Below are 18302 nucleotides of genomic sequence, written 5' to 3' on the forward strand. Positions count from 1 at the left end.
ACTAACAATTTATTGGGATTTGGTAACAGACCCTATTCTACCTATCTCCACTTGCATTTCACATCATCCTACTGCCAAACTCATAATTTCACAGCCTGTAAGGAACAGCCATTAACCGTCATTGGACCTAAACCAAAAAGAAAAAAAATCCAACCCCGTTCACTATATATAGCACACGTTTTTGCAGAGGGACGTTGGCACTGGACACCAACACTCAAGAGTCCCCCCTGCTCTCTCGTTGTGGGCCCTAGACACACTGTACGAGGTCCTGCTCCTCCCAATCTGATCTCCTACAGCTCAAACCTGCTGGGAGATACCCTGTTAAGGAAACCATTTTCCTTACTGCCTTCAAGTAATTGCTTCACTTCTGTTTTAAAAACAAGCACCTTTTCTAGAAAAAATGCTTTACTTATTCAAATCTGAAAGCATTTAAAAAGACACCCCCCCCAAAAGTTAATGCCTTCTTTATTCAAATACAAGAAAATATAAATGAATTATCTTCAATGGAAATCAGATTGCTGACTGGCAGTCTCAGCCCACGAACATGTTTATGTGGCCCACACAGTATTTTAAAAATATTTGACTTAACTGCCAACATTTTCAGATGGGGAAATTTCACCTCAAACTCTAAATGTCCGTGTTCTCTTGAAAAACTGAAAACTATGGCACCACTGAGGACCTCATTTAGCCAGGTAGAGCTAAGAGGCAGCACACGTTGGCCCATTTACAACATTTAACTGAAGAATCTGAGAGTTGTCCTTTTCGGTACTTTTTTTCCCTCTCATCAATAAGCCAAATAATGAAGCTGGTCAAAAATGGTTTATTTATATCTCTCCCTTACTATTTTACCATGCCATAAATAATTCAATCCAGAACCAAACTGAGGCCTATCAAAGCTGTGATAAACCACTGTTCATTAACTATTTTAAAGAGAATACATAAGGCCAACTTCTATTTTTTATTAATGTGATGGCTACATCAAGTTCAGCACTTTTCTAACTGTAATAAAGTGTAAGCATTAATTGAGACCTAGATTACATGAATTTACTTTCTTTTTCAAGATGTGTTATTGCTGGGTTTAAATTTCGGTTTTTTTCTAAATCTGTGAACTTAATATAATAAGAAAAATCTGCTACTCATACTAATATTTCACCCTCTTTGCTGAAAATAGTTGCTGTATTTCCCAATCAGGTCATGGTCATTTTACAAGCCTTACTAGTTACTTGTTTTTACCCTGCATGAAAAGGACAGTGCGTGTGATTTGACAAAACATCTCCCTAAGTCGTGTTCTTAGCCCTAATGTGGATTCAAATATTTCTTGTCAAGTAGAGATAAGAAAGCCCATTTCACTGGAGTATTTGCAAAAAAATGGCATAAATCCTGAGTCACAGTAACATCAACACATAGGGTATTAACCAACTATTTGCTTTCTCCAGGAACCATGCAATAAAAGCAAACTGGACGAAGCTGCAATGTAGATGCTGAGATTAGACATAGCTCTTCCCTCTCTCCCAGGAATGTGGTTAACAGAAGCTCGGGGAACAACTCCTGGAGAGTTAACTATGGAAAAGGAATGGCATCCTGTTGCAACAGTAAGCTTGCAGTTGTTCAGAATGTTGCTGAAATTTTTAATAGCTCTTATTCTGAAACATATCATCTTTTTCCATCAATAAAACAGCTGAGCCAAGGCCTGGGCACATTTCTGATGATACAAGATCCTTTACCATCACAAATTCTTCCTCTTAAATCCTAAGTTCCAAATTTAGAATATACATATTCTGCACAATATCATAAGGAAGAAAATCATTATTAGCTCCTAAATTCAACTACAAAAGCACAGTAACAATTCTTGCTTTACGTTGTGAAGGAAGAAAAGCACTTTTAAATATCAATGATGCAAGCATTATTTCCTTCAATGTGTCCACATGATCAAAATGTGCTTGCTACAAGAGTTTCTTTTATAAACAGAAATACAGAAAATAAACAGGCATTTCCTATAATAATATACACCAGTAACAGGCATAAATTCTCAACCCATAAGAGAAAATTTTATGTTATTTACACAAACATTTCTCTCCAAAAGAGTATCTATAATACCTCAAATAGACTTAGAAAAAACATGTCTGCTCTAAAAGAGGCCCTAAGAGTCTGCCGTTTTAAAAAGTAGGTAAGCGTGACTTAATGCTACAGTTTTACCTCAGCCAGTCAGCTGATCAGGCCAGGGTGACAGACCAAGTGCTGGGCCACTCAAAGGGAGCTCAGAACAAGCTACTCCTCTCTGGAAATAAACATTCTGAGGAGATTGGGCTAAACCAAATGATCCTCAGCTTGCTTTCCACCTTTAAACATCCTATGACTCTATTGCACTGTTGGCATTCAATAAGGTTCAATGATAAACGCTGCATATGAATGTTTAAATGATGAAATTATCCATGAACCCGAAGCTCAAGAAAAGCACATGTAATCAAGCTTGGGGCAGTAACTGTTCCATCTATGCACTCATGCCTGGCCATTCATTACAATGATGGTGATGATGAAATATCTCAACCACAGAGAATATCACTCATCTATATACTCAGTACCTATCTTTGACAAACTATAACTTTTACCATCCATACACTTGACATTTTTTTGCCTTTTGTTTTAAATCACAAATTCACTTTGAAGATCCCTGAATACCTCTTCCTGATGCCCTGTTCCTCCTACCCCCAGGTCACCAGCATAGCTCTTAAAACTAAATGAGATCAGACTGAGCCTGGGATTTACTCCAAAATAACTAGGGGTGTGGCGGGGGGGGGGGGGAGGGCGCTGACTGGCTGGAGCAAGAGCATATGACTCCTAATCTCAGGGTTACAAATTTGAGCTCCATGTTGGATGTGGAGATTACATAATAATAATAATAATAATAATAATAATAATAATAATAGTTTTTAAAAAACAAACTTGGGGTGCCTGGCTGGCTCAATTGGTACAGCCTGTGACTCTTGATCTCAGGTTTGTATGTCGAAGCCCCAAGATGGGTATAGAAATTACTTAAAAAATAAAACTTTGAAAAACAGACAAGGGCGCCTGGGTGGTTCAGTCGGATAAGCATCAGACTTGATTTGGGCTCCAGTCATGATTTCACAGTTTGTAAGATCCAGCCCCACATAGAGCTCTGTGCTGACAGTGTGGAGCCTGCTTGGGATTCTCTGTCTCCCTTTCTCTCTGTCCTTCCCCTGCTCTCTCTCTCTCAAAATAAATAAACTTGAAAAAACAAACAATTTGGGGGGTCGGGATGAGGAGAGAGGAGGTTAGAGAGAAGGGGTACGAGATGACATAAGAATGGCCTAGGTGATAGGATAGAAGGGTTGAGTATACCTTCTCTCTTGTGTAATGTTTGGAATTTTTCTTAATAAAGTTTTCTAAAATATGAGAAAGAAATATCAGACTATAAATACTTCTAGACCATACTTCTTGTTTTAAATTTTTTTTTTAATTTTTTAATCTTTATTTATTTTTGAGAGAGAGAGAAAGAGACAGAGTATGAGTGGGGGAGGGGCAGAGAGAGAGAGGGAGACAGAATCTGAAGCAGGCTCCAGGCTCTGAGCTGCCAGCACAGAGCCTGATAACGGGGCTCGAACTCATGAACCATGAGATCATGACCTGAGCCAGAGTCAGATGCTTAAACTACTGAGCCACCCAGGCGTCCCTTGTTTTAAAATTTTTAAATTTTTTATTTTTTTAAATGTTTATTTATTTTGGAGAGGGAGAGAGACTACAAGCAGGGGAGGGGCATAGAGAAAGGGAGACAAGAATCCGAAGCAGTCTCCATGCTCTGAGCTGTCAGCATAGAGTCCAACGTGGGACTCAAACCCATGAACCACAACATCATGACCTGCAGTAAAGTTGAACGCTTAACAGACGGAGTCGCCCAGGTACCCCTAGACAATACCCGTAAAGTTCACTGTTCAACATGGTAGCCACTAGCCACATGTGGCTATTTAAATTTAAATGCAAATTAATTACAATTAAACAAGATAAAAAAAATCTAATTCTATGGTTGCACCAGCCCCATTTCAAGTGTTCGATAGCTACATATGGATAGTGAATACATACTGGAGAATGCAGTAATAGAACACTTCCACCATTGCAAAAAGTTCTGACAGCATTATTCTGCAGACTAGGGTTGTACCTCCATTTGGCAAGAAGGTATAACCAGTAGTTAGAAGACTTTAACTTATTTACCATGGCAAGTCTGAGTCCTGATCCATCAAATAGGAGCTGAAGAGCTTGGGTTCAAGAACAGTGTCTACTCAGACTACCTCATAAGAAAACTGTAAAGATCAATGTTTACCCAATGAAAGCTAATCAACAAGAAAAATGTGTGGAATTGTACAATTTCAATTAGGACACCACTGTAGTGGGTGCAAGGAGTTCAATGGCAAAGGCAATGTGCAAATTAGCAACATTCCAAATGTATGTTTAAAGACAAAAAAAAAAAATCTGAAAAATAATTCGTTTTAGTTTGAGAAATAACACATTTCAGTATCCAATTTTTCTCCTCCCACTCCCTTTATTTTGGAAAAAAAAGCAAAGGATTGGAAAAGGCTTTGAAAACAAAGACGTATATAATAAACAATCAAGTCATTCCAAAAGGCAGAGGTACAGACCTATATCGCCCACCCCCAAAAAAGTCAAAACCAACCTCAGAGTGAAAGCAAAGGTAAGAAATTTGGGGAAAACTGGAGAATGAATCTGTTTGGCTTGTGGTATTTCCAAGGATGTCCCCTACATTATCAGAAACTGCCTATGGGATAGGCTCAAAGTGAAGAGATGATGTGAATAACTCTGATGAGTTGAAGAACTTTCAGGCAGATACTTAAGTTAATCTGGGCCCATAAAATTGCTGAACATTAGCTCACAAGAAGTTGCCTCAAAAATTTTTACCTCATTCTTCCAATCTATGCAGTATAGGCCACAAAATGTCTTTTTCAAAAACAGTTTTAAGCTTTGGCCCAAGTTCACAGTTCATGTATCAAAAACGTTTTCCCCCATATACTCTGTATCTAGTTTCTAGATTATAAAATATGTAACTGACTTGAAATGGGTACATTAAAGAAATCACAGAACAAAGTAAGCACTATACATTCAGAGACAAGTACTTCCATCCTGAGAGACTGTGGGTTCCTCTCCAATGAAGTAGAAATGAAAATTATAGAAAAGATTAGATGATGCATCCAGTTTTCTTCTTTTCTGAGCATAGCTCTTAATAGTTTGAAGTCTTCCCTCCAATAAATAGTAAAACCCTGATTAAAGAAATATCAGTTTGTTCTCAGCGTATTTTTTTTAATTCTAGAGGAATCTGGTATGTTACCAAGTAACATTCACACTCCCTCATTTGCATAAGGTACAAGAGTCCCAAACCAGGAAACAAGGTGTTTTCATCAAAATGCAGAGGCCTGAAACTAGGGCTCGCACGCATAAAGCTCTTTGGGGAAATGATCCAAAGGAACAGGAGTGGGGACCGAGAAGTATGAAACAGGGAAGGAGGCACAGTCATCCTAAACATATGTATATGGAGCTAATCACACTGTGGGCTGAGGCTAGGGCCCATGTGGGACCCTCTGAGGAGCCATATATATTGTGCCTCAGAATTGTCCAAAGTTAGTGACAAAAGAGAGAAGTATTTGTCCACCAGATTCCATCCCCCATCAGGCAAGTGTTGGCCCATGGGATGGAAACGCCCTTGGACAGCCAGATGTGTACATAGGTCAAAATAGTGAAGCAGAGCCCAGGTGACTACAGCAGAGGAGCCTGGGGGAGAAAGCTATAGATATGAGGTCTACACCTGCCTGAAACGCACACAGCAACAGCATGAATTACATAAAGGTGGACTGAGAGGAAGCAGGCTGGCACAAGTCTTATCCAAAGGATCAATTTTGTTCATTCAGTCACATGTTTATTAACCAGGGGGGAAGGCGGCGGGGGGTGGGGGGGTGCACAGCACAGTCTCTCCCTGCAAATCTGGAAGTAAGGCTAAGAATACATGAATGTGGTCAAGGCTAGCAGAACATATGTTTGTGGTAATGAGAGATTTATTTTTTTTTAAATGTTTTAATGTTTATTTTTCAGAGACAGAGACAGAAACAGAGAGTGAGTGGGGGAGGAGCAAAAGGAGAGGGAGACACAGAATCTGAATCATGGCTCCAGGCTCTGAGCTGACAGCACAGAGCCCCCATGTTGGGCTCTAGCCCACCAACTGGGAGATCATGACATGAGCTAAAGTCAGGTGCTCCACTGACTGAGCCACCCAGGCACCCCTGAGAGATTTTTTTTAAAAACATTCACAACTCTATTTGATCATTCCTGTTTACGTATGTATGTATGTATGTATGTATGTATGTATATTTATTTTTGAGAGAAAGAGAACACAACCAGGCGAGAAGCAGAAAGAGAGGGAGACACAGAATCCAAAACAGGCTCCAGGCTCTGAGCTATCAGCCTAGAGCTGGACACAGGGCCTCAACCCACAAACCACGAGATCATGACCTGAGCTGAAGTCAGATGCCCAACCAACTGAGCCACCCAGGTGCCCCATTCCTATTTATTTTAAATAGGGTCTTGAAGAAAGGAGTGGTAAGGGTTGGGGTGGAGACTCCAGAACACTATAAAGGTGACACACGAGCGTTGCAGGCAATCACTGCTGCAGGAATTCAGAGACAGAAAAATTACCAAAACTTGGATGGCGAGTCAAGGCTTCGAGGAGACAGTACATTGGATCTATGCCTCAGAGGTGTGCTCTGATTAGAAAAAGGGAAGACTGCATTTTAGGTGTGTGAGAGAAGGGGCAAATGCTCACTTCCTGCTGGGGTGGGGTGGGGTGCGGTGGGTTGGCAGTTCTGGCTGGAGCCCAGTCTTTGGTATAAAGTCATTATTAGTTCCATATTTATTTCCTTTTTATTGAGGATGAATGTTTCACACATCACTGAAAGCACTTTGTATGTCTTAACTTATTTAATCCTACAAATCTTTGAGGAAGGTACCATTATTATTTTATAGCTGACGCAGGAGATGTACACAAGGTAAGTAACTTGCCTAAGATCACAGAGATGGTTAAATGGCAGAGCCGATACCCTAGAACCCAAGCAGTCTGACTGTAGAGCCTATGTTCATAATCCAAATGTAATATAGTACTACTGCCTCTCAGTGAGAGAAAACAAAGCAAGAAAGAGAAGGGTGCCATCTGATGCATCTGCATTTAGGAACAGATGGGCTGGGAAAGGACAGATTTGGAAGCATCCCAAGGGAAATAATTCTGTCAAGCAGCTGGAAGTCCTAATGGCCTCAAAACCATTTCCCAGAGAGTACAGTCCCAGAGTTGGGGCCACCAGAGAACAGCACAGAAGGTCTTTCAGAAGGTCACCACCCATCCCTTACTTAGTTAGGATGCTACTGCAAACTCACGGTGAGTGAACAATAGGAATAATCACATCCTCTGCCTTCAATTCATTCTGGCTGCTTAACACACACACACACACACACACACACACACACACACACACACACACACACACACACTATTCCTCAGCATTCTACCATGTCCAACTAGAATCAGAACAGGACAGAGAGAGTGGGAAAAATCATTACAGACTGGGAAAGACTTTTCAAAAATAATGAGGACCCTTGGCTCCGTGGCAGATTCCCTGACTAGGACCCTTGGCTCCATTGTAGATTCCCTGACTAGGACAGTATGGTGAACTGTTACTATTCAAAATAACCACCCCCACCCCAGCCCAGGATGGGGAATTAAATCCTCATTCCAGGGCCCTCAAGTCTTGGTCAATTGACTGGCAGAGCCACTCTTTGCAGGATTATCCATCGCCATCTTGCTGAATTTAGGAGTGAAAATTTACTTTAGCCAATGAAATTCATGTAGAAGTGACCCATGGTAAGAGCTTGATAGTTCAGGGGTCAGTATATCTTTTTCCTCTGCCACCAGACTGGCAAGATCCAGATAGAGGACCTGGATCCTGGGGTCAGAACAGCATGGAGATCTCGGAGGATGAATCAAAGATTGTGGTTAAGAAATAAACCTTTGTTGTGTAAGCCACCAAAATTTGGGACAAATGCGTTACTTCAGCATAAGTTAGTCTAACAGACCAACACAAATTGTAGCATAAGTTAGTCTAACAGACCAACACAAATTGCAGGTCTATATGTATATTGGTCTAAGAGCCTTTGTTCTAAAGCCTAGTGCTCCCAGTAACTGGCTGTACACATTAGGTGTTAGTTTCTTTGTTCCTCAGTTTCCTTGTCTATGTTACTTCTTGGGAATTTTGTAAGGATAAAGTGAGATAATTATCTTGACAATTCAAATAAAATTTAAAAATCAAGATGCCAAGAAGGCTTGCTGTGCACAGAGCTTTTTGTTTTTTTTAACTTAATTATAGTTAATATACAATGCTACATTAGTTTCAGGTGCACAATATAGTGATTCAACAACTCCATACATTAAGCTATGCTCACCATAAGTGCAATTACCATCTGTCACCACACAACACCATTACAATATTACTGGCTATATACCCCATGCCGAAAGTCTCATTCCTGTGACCCATTCACTCTATAACTGGAAGTTTGTATTCTTTTCATCTCCTTCACCTATTTTGCCCATCCCCCAACCCCTTCCCCTCTGGCAACCATCAGTTTGTTCTCTGTATTTATGATTATGTTTGGCATCTTGTTTGTTCATTCACCTTGTTTTTAAGATTCCACCTAAGTGAAATCATATAGTATTATCTTTCTCTGACTTATTTCACTTAGCATAATACCCTCTAGGTCCATCTGTGTTGTCACAAATAGCAAGATCTTTTTTATGGCTGAGTAATACTCCATTGTGTGTGCGTGTGTGTACGCACACACACACACACAACTTCTTTATCCATTTATCAATGGATACTTAGATTGTTTCCATATCTTGGCTACTGCAATAACATAAAGGTGCATATATCTTTTTGAAGTACTGTCTGTATTTTCTTTAGGTAAATACCCAATAGTGGAATTACAGGATCATATAGTATTTCTATTTTTAATTTTTTGAGGAACCTCCATACTGTTTTCCACAATGGTTGCGCCAATTACATTCCCAACAACAGTGCATGAAGGTTCCCTTTTCTCTATATCCTTGCTAACACTTGTTATTTCTTATTGTTTTGGTACTGACAGGTGTAAGGTGATATCTCATTGTGGTTTTGATTTGCATTTCCTTATGATTAATGATGTTGAGCATCTTTTCATATGTCTGTTGGCCATCTGCATGTCTTCCTTGGAAAAATGCCTATTCAGGTCCTCTTCTCATTTTGTAATTGATTTTTTTGGGAGGGTGTTGAGTTGTGAAAGTTCTTTATATATTTTGGATATTAACCCCTTATTAGCTATTGCAAGTATCTCGTGCCATTCAGTAGGTTGCCTTTAAGTTTGGTTGATGGTTTCCTTTGCTGTGCAAAAGCTTTTTATTTTGGTATAGTCCCAATAGTTTACTTTTGCTTTGTTTCCTTTGTCTCAAGAGACATATTTAGAAAAATGTTGCTAAGGTCAATGTCCAAGAGATTACTACTTCCTTTAAAGAGTTTTATGGTTTGAAGTCTCACATTTATGTCCTTAATCCCTTTTGAGTTTATTTTTGTGTATAGTGTAAGAAAATGGTCCAGTTTCATCCTTTTGCATGTAGCTGTCTGGTTTTCCCAGCACCATTTATTGAGGAAACTTTCATTACCCTATTGTATATTCTTGCCTCCTTTGTAATAGATTACTTGGCCACATAAGTGTGGGTTTATTTCTGGGCTCTCTATCCTGTTCCATTGATCTATGTGTCTATTTCTGTGTCAGTACCTTTTATTTTAATTACCATAAGTTTGAAGTGTATCTTGAAATCTGGGATTGTGAGACCTACAGCTTTGTACTTTCTCAAGATTGCCCTATTTGAAGTCTTTTGTGATTCCATACAACTTTTAGGATTATTTGTTCTAGTTCCATGAAAAATACTATTGGCATTTTCCTAGGGATTGCATTGAATCTATAGATTGCTTTGGGTAGTATGGACATTTTCACAATATTAATTCTTCCAATCCATGAGCATGGTATATCTTTCCATTTGTGTCATCAATTTCTTTCATCTTTAAAAAAAATTAAAAATCAGGATGCTGAACAGCTTCCTGTTCACAGATGGTTTTGGTTAAGCCTTTTCCTTTCAACAGTAGGTCTGAGTAAATGTAATGGGCACCCTTAATGATACTCACAAAATTTATATTGACATGAAAACAATACACAAAAGGATGAAGTGAATGAAAAGGTGTTAAGTCTTAAGAAAACCATAGCTTTTAATAGACTTTACTCCTACTTTCATAGAATCCTATGGTTTTTTTTTAATATTCTTTATGGAGAACACTGTTGGACACTTATAGTCCAAGATAGAAGGGGTCCTACCATTCTTCCACCCTTTAGGACTCACTTGCTTCAATGTTTAAGAAAACAAGACTTTGTAGCTCTACATCTTGAGGAAGGCCTCAATACAGAAGACTAAACAGAGGAAGACCTATACTGGGGATGTTGTCACTGGATCCCTCCTCCTCTTTGTGTGTTTCCTCTGTCTTCACTTCCTCTATTCTTAAGGATGCGATCTGGTCATGAAAGGAATCAACTCCTCTATCCTTTCTCATCTCCCCTCTATTCTACTGAATCCTGAAGAATTCAATACTCTGCAGACTTTCAAGGTCTTCTATCAACCAATTCCAAGAATCTGAGATATCTTAAGTTGGGGCACAGGGTGGGTAGGATATAAAATATCTTTAAAACTGTGTAGAAAATATGCACGTGTCTTAAAGAATACACTGCATTATCTGGTCTCCTCCCACCTGCCTAGACCCACATCTATTTTCTCTACCCCACCCTGAACAGTGACGTCATAGGTGGATTTCCTCAAAAGGCTGTCTCACACCCAGAGCTTTGCAGGAGCTATTCCCTTGGCTTAGTACAATTTTCCACCTCATTTTCCTTACTCATCCTTTTGCTTCCTTACCCATCCTTCAGAGAAATTTTTAGAGAGCAGCAGGGATGGCATCTCAAATACTCAACATCGTAACTTCAGCATCTGCTCAGAGAAAGTATGAAAGAAATATCTGATGAAGCAGATGGATTAGGAAACTAAGAATGGCTATTGATGTGTTTAGGTTGTTGTGGGTTGTTTTGTTTTTCAATTTCTAAGCTATCTGTATTACTTCTTCTATAAGAAAAAACTTATGAAGAAAATCATAAATTCATCCCAAAGTAATGTTACTTAATTATCAAAACAGGGGCGCCTGGGTGGCGCAGTCGGTTAAGCCTCCGACTTCAGCCAGGTCACGATCTCGCGGTCCGGGAGTTCGAGCCCCGCGTCGGGCTCTGGGCTGATGGCTCGGAGCCTGGAGCCTGTTTCCGATTCTGTGTCTCCCTCTCTCTCTGCCCCTCCCCCATTCATGCTCTGTCTCTCTCTGTCCCAAAAATAAATAAAAAAACGTTGAAAAAAAAATTAAAAAAAAAAAATTATCAAAACAGGTATGTGTACACACACACACACACACACACACACACACACACATTTTTTTTTGGAGACATAATTCCCTTATAATTAATACTTGCTAGAAAATGGAGTTTGACATTACTTACTATTATTTCAACATTCACACAGGCTGAATGTCACAGGTATATGGGTGTACTATCACTACAAAATGTCTTTACTTCTCAAATAGTTTTAAATTATAGCTATGAAGGTCAGTTACCAGAGCCAAACTTGTTCTAAACAAGTAGAATTTTTATATCCATTCAATCAAAGAGTCCCTCACATCTTTCTGGGCCTATTCATTTGCAGATAGGAGTAGAAATTGTAACTGGGCTCCTCATATCATGCATTCACATGTGATGCTCATCTTCACATGCTTTCCAATTTCTTTAGGCTAAAAGATGTGACTTGCAGCAGGGTCACATAGCTGAGGAAGTTCCATATGGAGGAGATGACATCCTCGAGCATCTTCCCTTTCACCTCCTCACAGTCCAGCTTTGGCACAAGCCCCTCAATCAGGAACATCTCGGCTTTGCTTCCCCAGCTTTCAGCTGCCATACTCTTCTTTTCAGAGGCTTATGCTTTATGCTATGTATTTTTTCATAACAATTTTTAAAATGCAAAAAAAAGGAGGGGGGCATGAACAAAGCTTCTGCTTGTTGGATACCAAAGACATTCTTTTTGGAACATGAAGCCTGATCAACCTCTTCATCTCAGCCTGCCCCTCCCACAACATATCACACTCAATCCCACACGGTCACAGTTCAGCAGGTGGACAGAATACAACCACATAGGTCAAGTTCCTGCATCCTTTGACTTGAGCAAGACACTCACACTCAGTGGCATGGATCCTTAAAAAGGTGTCTCTAATGCCTTGGTTCTGGCATATGAGGGTAAAGACTCCTGATTTCTACCTGAGACCAGGCCTGAGAGGACACAAATTTGATTTCATATCACCCAGCAAATTATTTTTAGAAGCCTGTCTCTATCACCTCAGCCCAAATATTGGTTTTCATGTTCCACAGTGGTTGCATTGATAGGTTGCCAGCAGGCCTGAGTGGGTCAGAGGCAGTACTGCTTAGTTGGGAGGGAGTTTTCTGTCAATCTGGATTTAAAAAACAACAACCACAAAGCAGGTATCAATTATATTGTAAAGTAGATCTCCTTAGGGAACAGGATAGAAGCTTTGGATCTGCTGGGTCTTTGTTTAAATAATGGTTCACTTCACTGACCCCAGTTGAGACAGGTCTAGCTAGCACTATGAAAGAGTTTTCAATAAATTATAAAATCCAAGAGCAGCCCATACCCACCCCACCCCCAGTCAAGTTTAAGGTCCTATAAAGAGAAACACTGGCTTAGAAAACTCTATACCCTGCCCCACAGGAAGTCTAAACCCAAAGATCATTATCAGCTGTGGATATAAATACTAGGCCTTCTGGCAATCAATCAAAGTAGGACATCCAAATCATTCGCTCCTTTGTCTGGACACAGACAGAGGGTGGCCCCTTTGAAAGCACTAAGCATCGGTGTCAGTTATATGGGTGTCCAAAAAGACAGGGTTTAGCAGACACACAGTTTGGTTTCTAAGTCACAGTTTTTAGGAGATGGGTTAAGCTTACTTGTGTAAATTTCACAAAGTTGATGAAAACGTGCTAACAATCTAATAACTCTTACATCAGGATGGTGGGGTATGGGTAGTTTTGTTCTTTTAATCAATTTCCACAGGTCTGTTTTTCATTGCAATGTAAACACTTCATTTTTAAGGAAGATATTTTAAAGCATAAAAAAAAAAAAAAAACTATAGCTTTCAAAGATTTGAAAAGGACAGATTACCTCAAACACTTCCAGCATTCCTTAATAATTGCTTACAGAGTCTCAGTGTGTATAATTTATACCACTGACAGAATTTTAATTTTTAAAGACCTCCCCCTAGATGACAGTCCCTTTATCATTTAGATAGCCATCCCGCAGACCTTTTTCAGCTCCATTAAGCTTTTGCCAGGTACAAAAGAGCCAGAATCCTTCATGCAAGGACCACAGCATCAAGTCTTAGAAATGGCAATTTTGTAACACGGGAAAATAACGTTTCACTGTCAGTCCTCACCCTCCTCCTGCTGAAAACAGACCATATCTTCAGGAACCGTCTCTAATGATTCCCAGACAAGATCTTTACCTGCATCATAAGTGTTGACTCAGCAACAGGCACATAATTTCCTTTCTCCCTAAATGGCTTACATACTCCATACTCACTGAAGTTCATCACTTCACTACGCATAGACACTAAATCTCTCAGAAAATAAAAGCTCCAGGGAAAAAGAGAAGGTCTCTCTTGTCCACTGATGTAACCCTGGCTCCCAGAACAGTACCTGGCACATAGGAGGTACTCGGTAAATACTTTTAAATGAGTGAATGAACTTGGTTTTTCCATTTCTTTTGGCTCCACAGATACAAGAATAATTAAATAGGTTTCTTAAAGGATATCATGCGAAATCTCCATCGCTGCAAAAGTTTAAATACATACCATCTGTTAGGGATAAAGTAAGAAATATTTTTGCATTGGGAAGAAGGCTGAACTGAATAATCTCTTAAAGTTCCTTTCAACTCCTAGGCTATATAACTTGAACACCACACCTCAAGAGAGAGTGGATCAGCTACATAAAGCCTGATTCCCAGGTAAAGTAAATTACCATGTTCTGTTTAAAAGAAAGATAATAGCTGTCCTGGGACTTGGATGCAAAAATACTAACTCACCCAAAATGTGGACACATCCCTAAGGGAGAAATGCTCTCATTAATCATTAGTTATATTCTGAAACAGATGTGCTTTAGGGTCTTCTCAGAGCCAAGCATCAACACCATCCAAGAGAAAATGGAGACACTAGGGGTCGAGATTAGAACAAAAATAAACAGTATCACACTAAACTCAAACTTTTGTTTTCCAGCCAACAAATCAACTTAAGAAACATCTTAATTCAGCCTTAAGGTTTAAATGGTTATAACTGAATATAACCAATTCAAAAGACAGAAAATACTGCATCTGCCATACAAGGTTTTTCCCCAGTAAAATCTCATATTTACCTAGGATATCACACAAAGACATTCAAGTTCAAGAATGCCTAACATTGAGAGCAAATTATTCTAACTGAACTTCCCTTCAATCTGGATGGGAGAGGCAGTTTGTAGGCAAAGGAGATCTATTCATGTTTCCCTAAACAACTTTTTTAAAAAGTCTAAATTCTAAAGGAGTAACTAGGGAAACTCCATTCATACATAGATCAACTTTGGAGTGGTTCTTTTCTCTCAACACACCCTTCCTTTCATTTGTTCAAATCAGAGAATAGATAAAGGAACAGGAGGGGCAGAGAATTCTAAGATGAAGGATGTAGTGTTGATCCCTTGGAGCGGGGTTTGGATAAATCTGTATTCACGAGGGTTGTTTTGAAGGTACGACTATAGGCACCACACTTAAGGCAAGAACTGAATGAACAAAGTAAAACAATTCAACAATTCGTTGGAAATGTATGAAAAGACTTTTCAACTTTGTAGTCAACTTTTGATCACCCAGACCACAGCTCAGTCCAAAAAAAAAAAAAAAAAAAAGTCTTGTTTTTAAACTGCAATTTAATCTTAATTCCAGTGACAACGGGGAATGTGCAGAGAAAGCAGTTACCTCCTCTGTACACATACTCTTTTTGGAATCTCCTCTATTATTTGAATAAGAGGTCTTAGAGAAGAATTCTGTGGGATTAAGCTCACATCTGGTTGGCAGACCTGGTGTTGGATATGATTATGGCCACACAACTAAATCTCAAATCCACATACTGTTCCTATTTAACTGACATATATGAACTAACTAATTTATAGAAAATGTGCAGCAAATTATTTCTTCCACCTCCCCCAAGCCTCAAGAATGCACCAGCAATAGGTGTTACTGAACAGCCCGCCCCCCAAATTTGCATTCCTAGACACTCTCCAATTATCTCAAGCAGTTATCAGTTATTTTAGTTATGGAAATATGTGCCCTGGAAATAAGTACAGTGTGGGGACGGTGAGAGAGAAGGGGGTAATTTAACCAGATAAACTTGACCTCTCTGTACCTCAATTTCCCCCACCAGAAAAATAAAGGGATTAGCACAGAGACTATGTAAATTCCCTCAGTAACAATAATCCAGGACCACTAATTATCAAGGGCACAATTTGTGTGCAAGAGGAAACCTGATTCTTAAGCGTCAGGTCATTAAATATTAGAGTATAAAATGCCCAAAAAACCCAGTTACACTTCAATAGGACCACAGCACATTGTGACAGTGGAGAACGTCTTTGAAAACACGCCTGCAGCCAAACCACCAAACCGAGTTAAAGCACGCAGAAGGACCCCGCGAAGTTCCCGGGGCGGGGTGGGGGCGGGGGCAGCAAAAGGCGCGTGTATCTGGAGAGGAGTTCGAGGAAGAGCTTGGAGTCCAAGCACAGCCTTGCATTCCTGGGGCTTCGGAGCTTCCAGTACGTCTGTAAGTCTCTCGTGTGGAACCACAAGACCTCTCAAGCCACCACCTGCGGCCACACAGTTGTGGGAGGGAGAGGAGAAAAGGAAGGAGGCAGAGCGGGAAAAACCTCGCTCGAGGCGCGCCCCAAAACCGGTGGTGCAAAAGTGGACTTCGAACATCGACAAAGAAATGGGGAAAGAGAAGGGAGGAGGACTCCGCTTTTCCCACCCGGCTCTGCTCCTTTCAATAAAAAAGGAAGGGCCACCGCCGTCCCTCCCCCCACCCCCCCTCCGCCTTTCACCCTAGGATGCGGAGCACCGACTGAGACCGCACCCTCAAAGTCCGGCTCTGAATCGCGAGCTGAGTCTTGCACCCCACCAGGCGCTGCCCCTGCCCGGCTCTGAATTTGGGGCGGGAGCGCACCCTCGGTCCTTCGCTCGCCCCGAGCCGCGGGGCACCGGGTTCTCCACTCGCCCGCCCTAACCTTCCTCTTCCTCGCGTCCGCGCCTCCTCGGTTCGCCGCCCCCGGTCTTCTAACCTCGGAGCATTTAATACTTCCACCCACCACGACAAGGGGGCCTTGTGAAAACTTTGTGTGTGTGTGGCTAGGGCTTTTGTCCACATCCTGGGCAGGGCCAGGTCAGCCGGGTGGGTGCCTGGGGGTGTCCCGGCTCTCACGATGGGGAAGCCACCACGGAAATCCCAGCCTTTCATTTCTGATCCGCTTCTACGGCCGTGTGACAGCGCGCTTCGGGGAACAATTCCCATGCCCTGGTCGCCCCTCGGCGAGGGGGAGTCAGGAGGAAACCCCCGCACTCGGTGCCTCTCTCGACTGTCACGAGAGAAAAGGTGTGCACGCCGAGAGGGAGGCAGCCGAGAAATACCTTGCCTGAAAAAAACCCTTTAAAGGGAAAAGAGGGAAGGGGTCCTTTCTCTCCCACATCTCCGGAACCCAGGCGCGATGAGGCGATACACTGTTGCATCACGTAGTAGCCCAGCCTCTAGTCTCCTAGCCCTCCTCTCAGCTCCAGACGCGCGCCCAATCTCACGCACACACCCACAGCCGCCACCATCCGGAGCCCCCGCCCGGGCCCCGGTATTCCCCCCCCCACCGGCACCCGCCTGAAAGCGGGGACCACCCAGTGCCGCGAGAGCCGCGGGCAAGGGTGGTGAGGCCCCAGCACTCACAGACGGTCTCCCCACGGCCACGGCCATCGCGGCTGCGGCTCCGACTCCAGCTGCGCCCGGGTGCTCTCCGCCAACACTGGCTGCTGCTCCCGCTCGGGCTCGGGCTCCGGCTCGCCTCCCCCGCGCCTCCCTCGCGGCTGCGCTCTGCCAGCACCCGACTCCCGCTCGAAGCCAGCGGCATCTGCTCCCCCCACGCCGCCGCCCCTCCCGCTTTATTAGAGCAACATGGCTACCCGCCTGGAAGGGACCATTTGCTTCCCCGGGAAGGGGTGTGAGTCTGCGCGCCCGGGCTGAGGCGGTGGGAGGGGGGATGGCGTGCGGGCCTCCAGCCGGGGTCAGCGGGCTCAGGCCGCAGGACTCGCCCTCAGCGAAGGTAGCCGTGGGCCCCGAAACGACCCTCTCCAGTGCCACCGAGACACCCGCAGCCTGTACTCTGGCCGCCACCCCCCGCTCCACCACGTGCTGGAGTCCGAGTAAAATCCTGGGCGCGGAGGTCCTAGCCTCGGGTTCCGCCACGCGCTTCACCAAGCAGGAGAGGCTGCGGAGAAGGTGAAGGGACACTGGGGCTAGACGGGTCTGCGGGGACAGCGTCTCGCGGCCAGTTAGCCCAGGGCAAGCACGCTCCACCCGGAGGAACCGGCTTGGAAGGGCTGCGGGCCAACCGGGGAGAGAGAGCGGTGGGCGACCGAGGTGGGGCTGGGCAGACCCCCACGAGGAAGCGTTGCCCCTCCACAATTCTTTTCATAAGGGAGAGACTAAAAGGCTGGAAGCTGTCCCTAAAGCGCGCGGCTGGGTAGGGCATCACATGGAGAGGAAGAGGCCATAGTAGTTGCGGCTGCGGACGACCCAACCACCGCCGGCTGGAGAGGAAGAAAAGGACGCCCCCGCTGGAGAATTCACGCAGCTGTTGGCAGCCCCAGAGCGTGGGGCCAAGGCCTTCCCCGGGTGCAGCGAGAGCTCGTTGGTCACCCGTGGGGGCTCAGCCGACCTTATTTGATTGCTGGAGACAGACCCGACGACGCGGAGGCGCGCGGGCGGGAGTGCGGCTGGGGA

At 42.9% G+C, this 18302-nt stretch overlaps 2 protein-coding genes across 4 annotated transcripts in view; both read right to left on the reverse strand.

Annotated features, from left to right (window-relative positions):
• The window catches only part of SEPTIN11 (septin 11), an 89355-nt gene extending 71921 nt beyond the window's left edge, over nt 1-17434 (reverse strand). For 2 of the 3 annotated variants that reach the window (XM_030313632.1, XM_030313631.1), the window contains exon 1: nt 17250-17414. In XM_030313632.1, coding sequence (XP_030169492.1) covers nt 17250-17276 — 27 coding nt within the window. In that variant the 5' untranslated portion in view covers nt 17277-17414. Of the gene's footprint in view, nt 1-17249 lie in introns of all 3 variants that reach the window. The other variant, XM_030313630.2, reaches the window with a different exon arrangement.
• LOC115512526 (mitochondrial import receptor subunit TOM5 homolog) lies at nt 11606-12234 on the reverse strand. The gene has a single exon (XM_032592963.1). It carries the CDS (start codon nt 12134-12136, stop codon nt 11948-11950), a length of 189 nt encoding a protein of 62 aa, XP_032448854.1. The 5' UTR covers nt 12137-12234; the 3' UTR covers nt 11606-11947.
• Nucleotides 17435-18302: the final 868 nt, after the last annotated feature.

This window comes from Lynx canadensis, chromosome B1 (assembly GCF_007474595.2).
Source record: "Lynx canadensis isolate LIC74 chromosome B1, mLynCan4.pri.v2, whole genome shotgun sequence".
Classification (NCBI taxonomy): domain Eukaryota; kingdom Metazoa; phylum Chordata; class Mammalia; order Carnivora; family Felidae; genus Lynx; species Lynx canadensis.

What these genes read in the sequence shown, in the direction of transcription:
- LOC115512526 (XM_032592963.1), bottom strand. Translation starts at nt 12,136, where the DNA reads ATGGCAGCTGAAAGCTGGGGAAGCAAAGCCGAGATGTTCCTGATTGAG.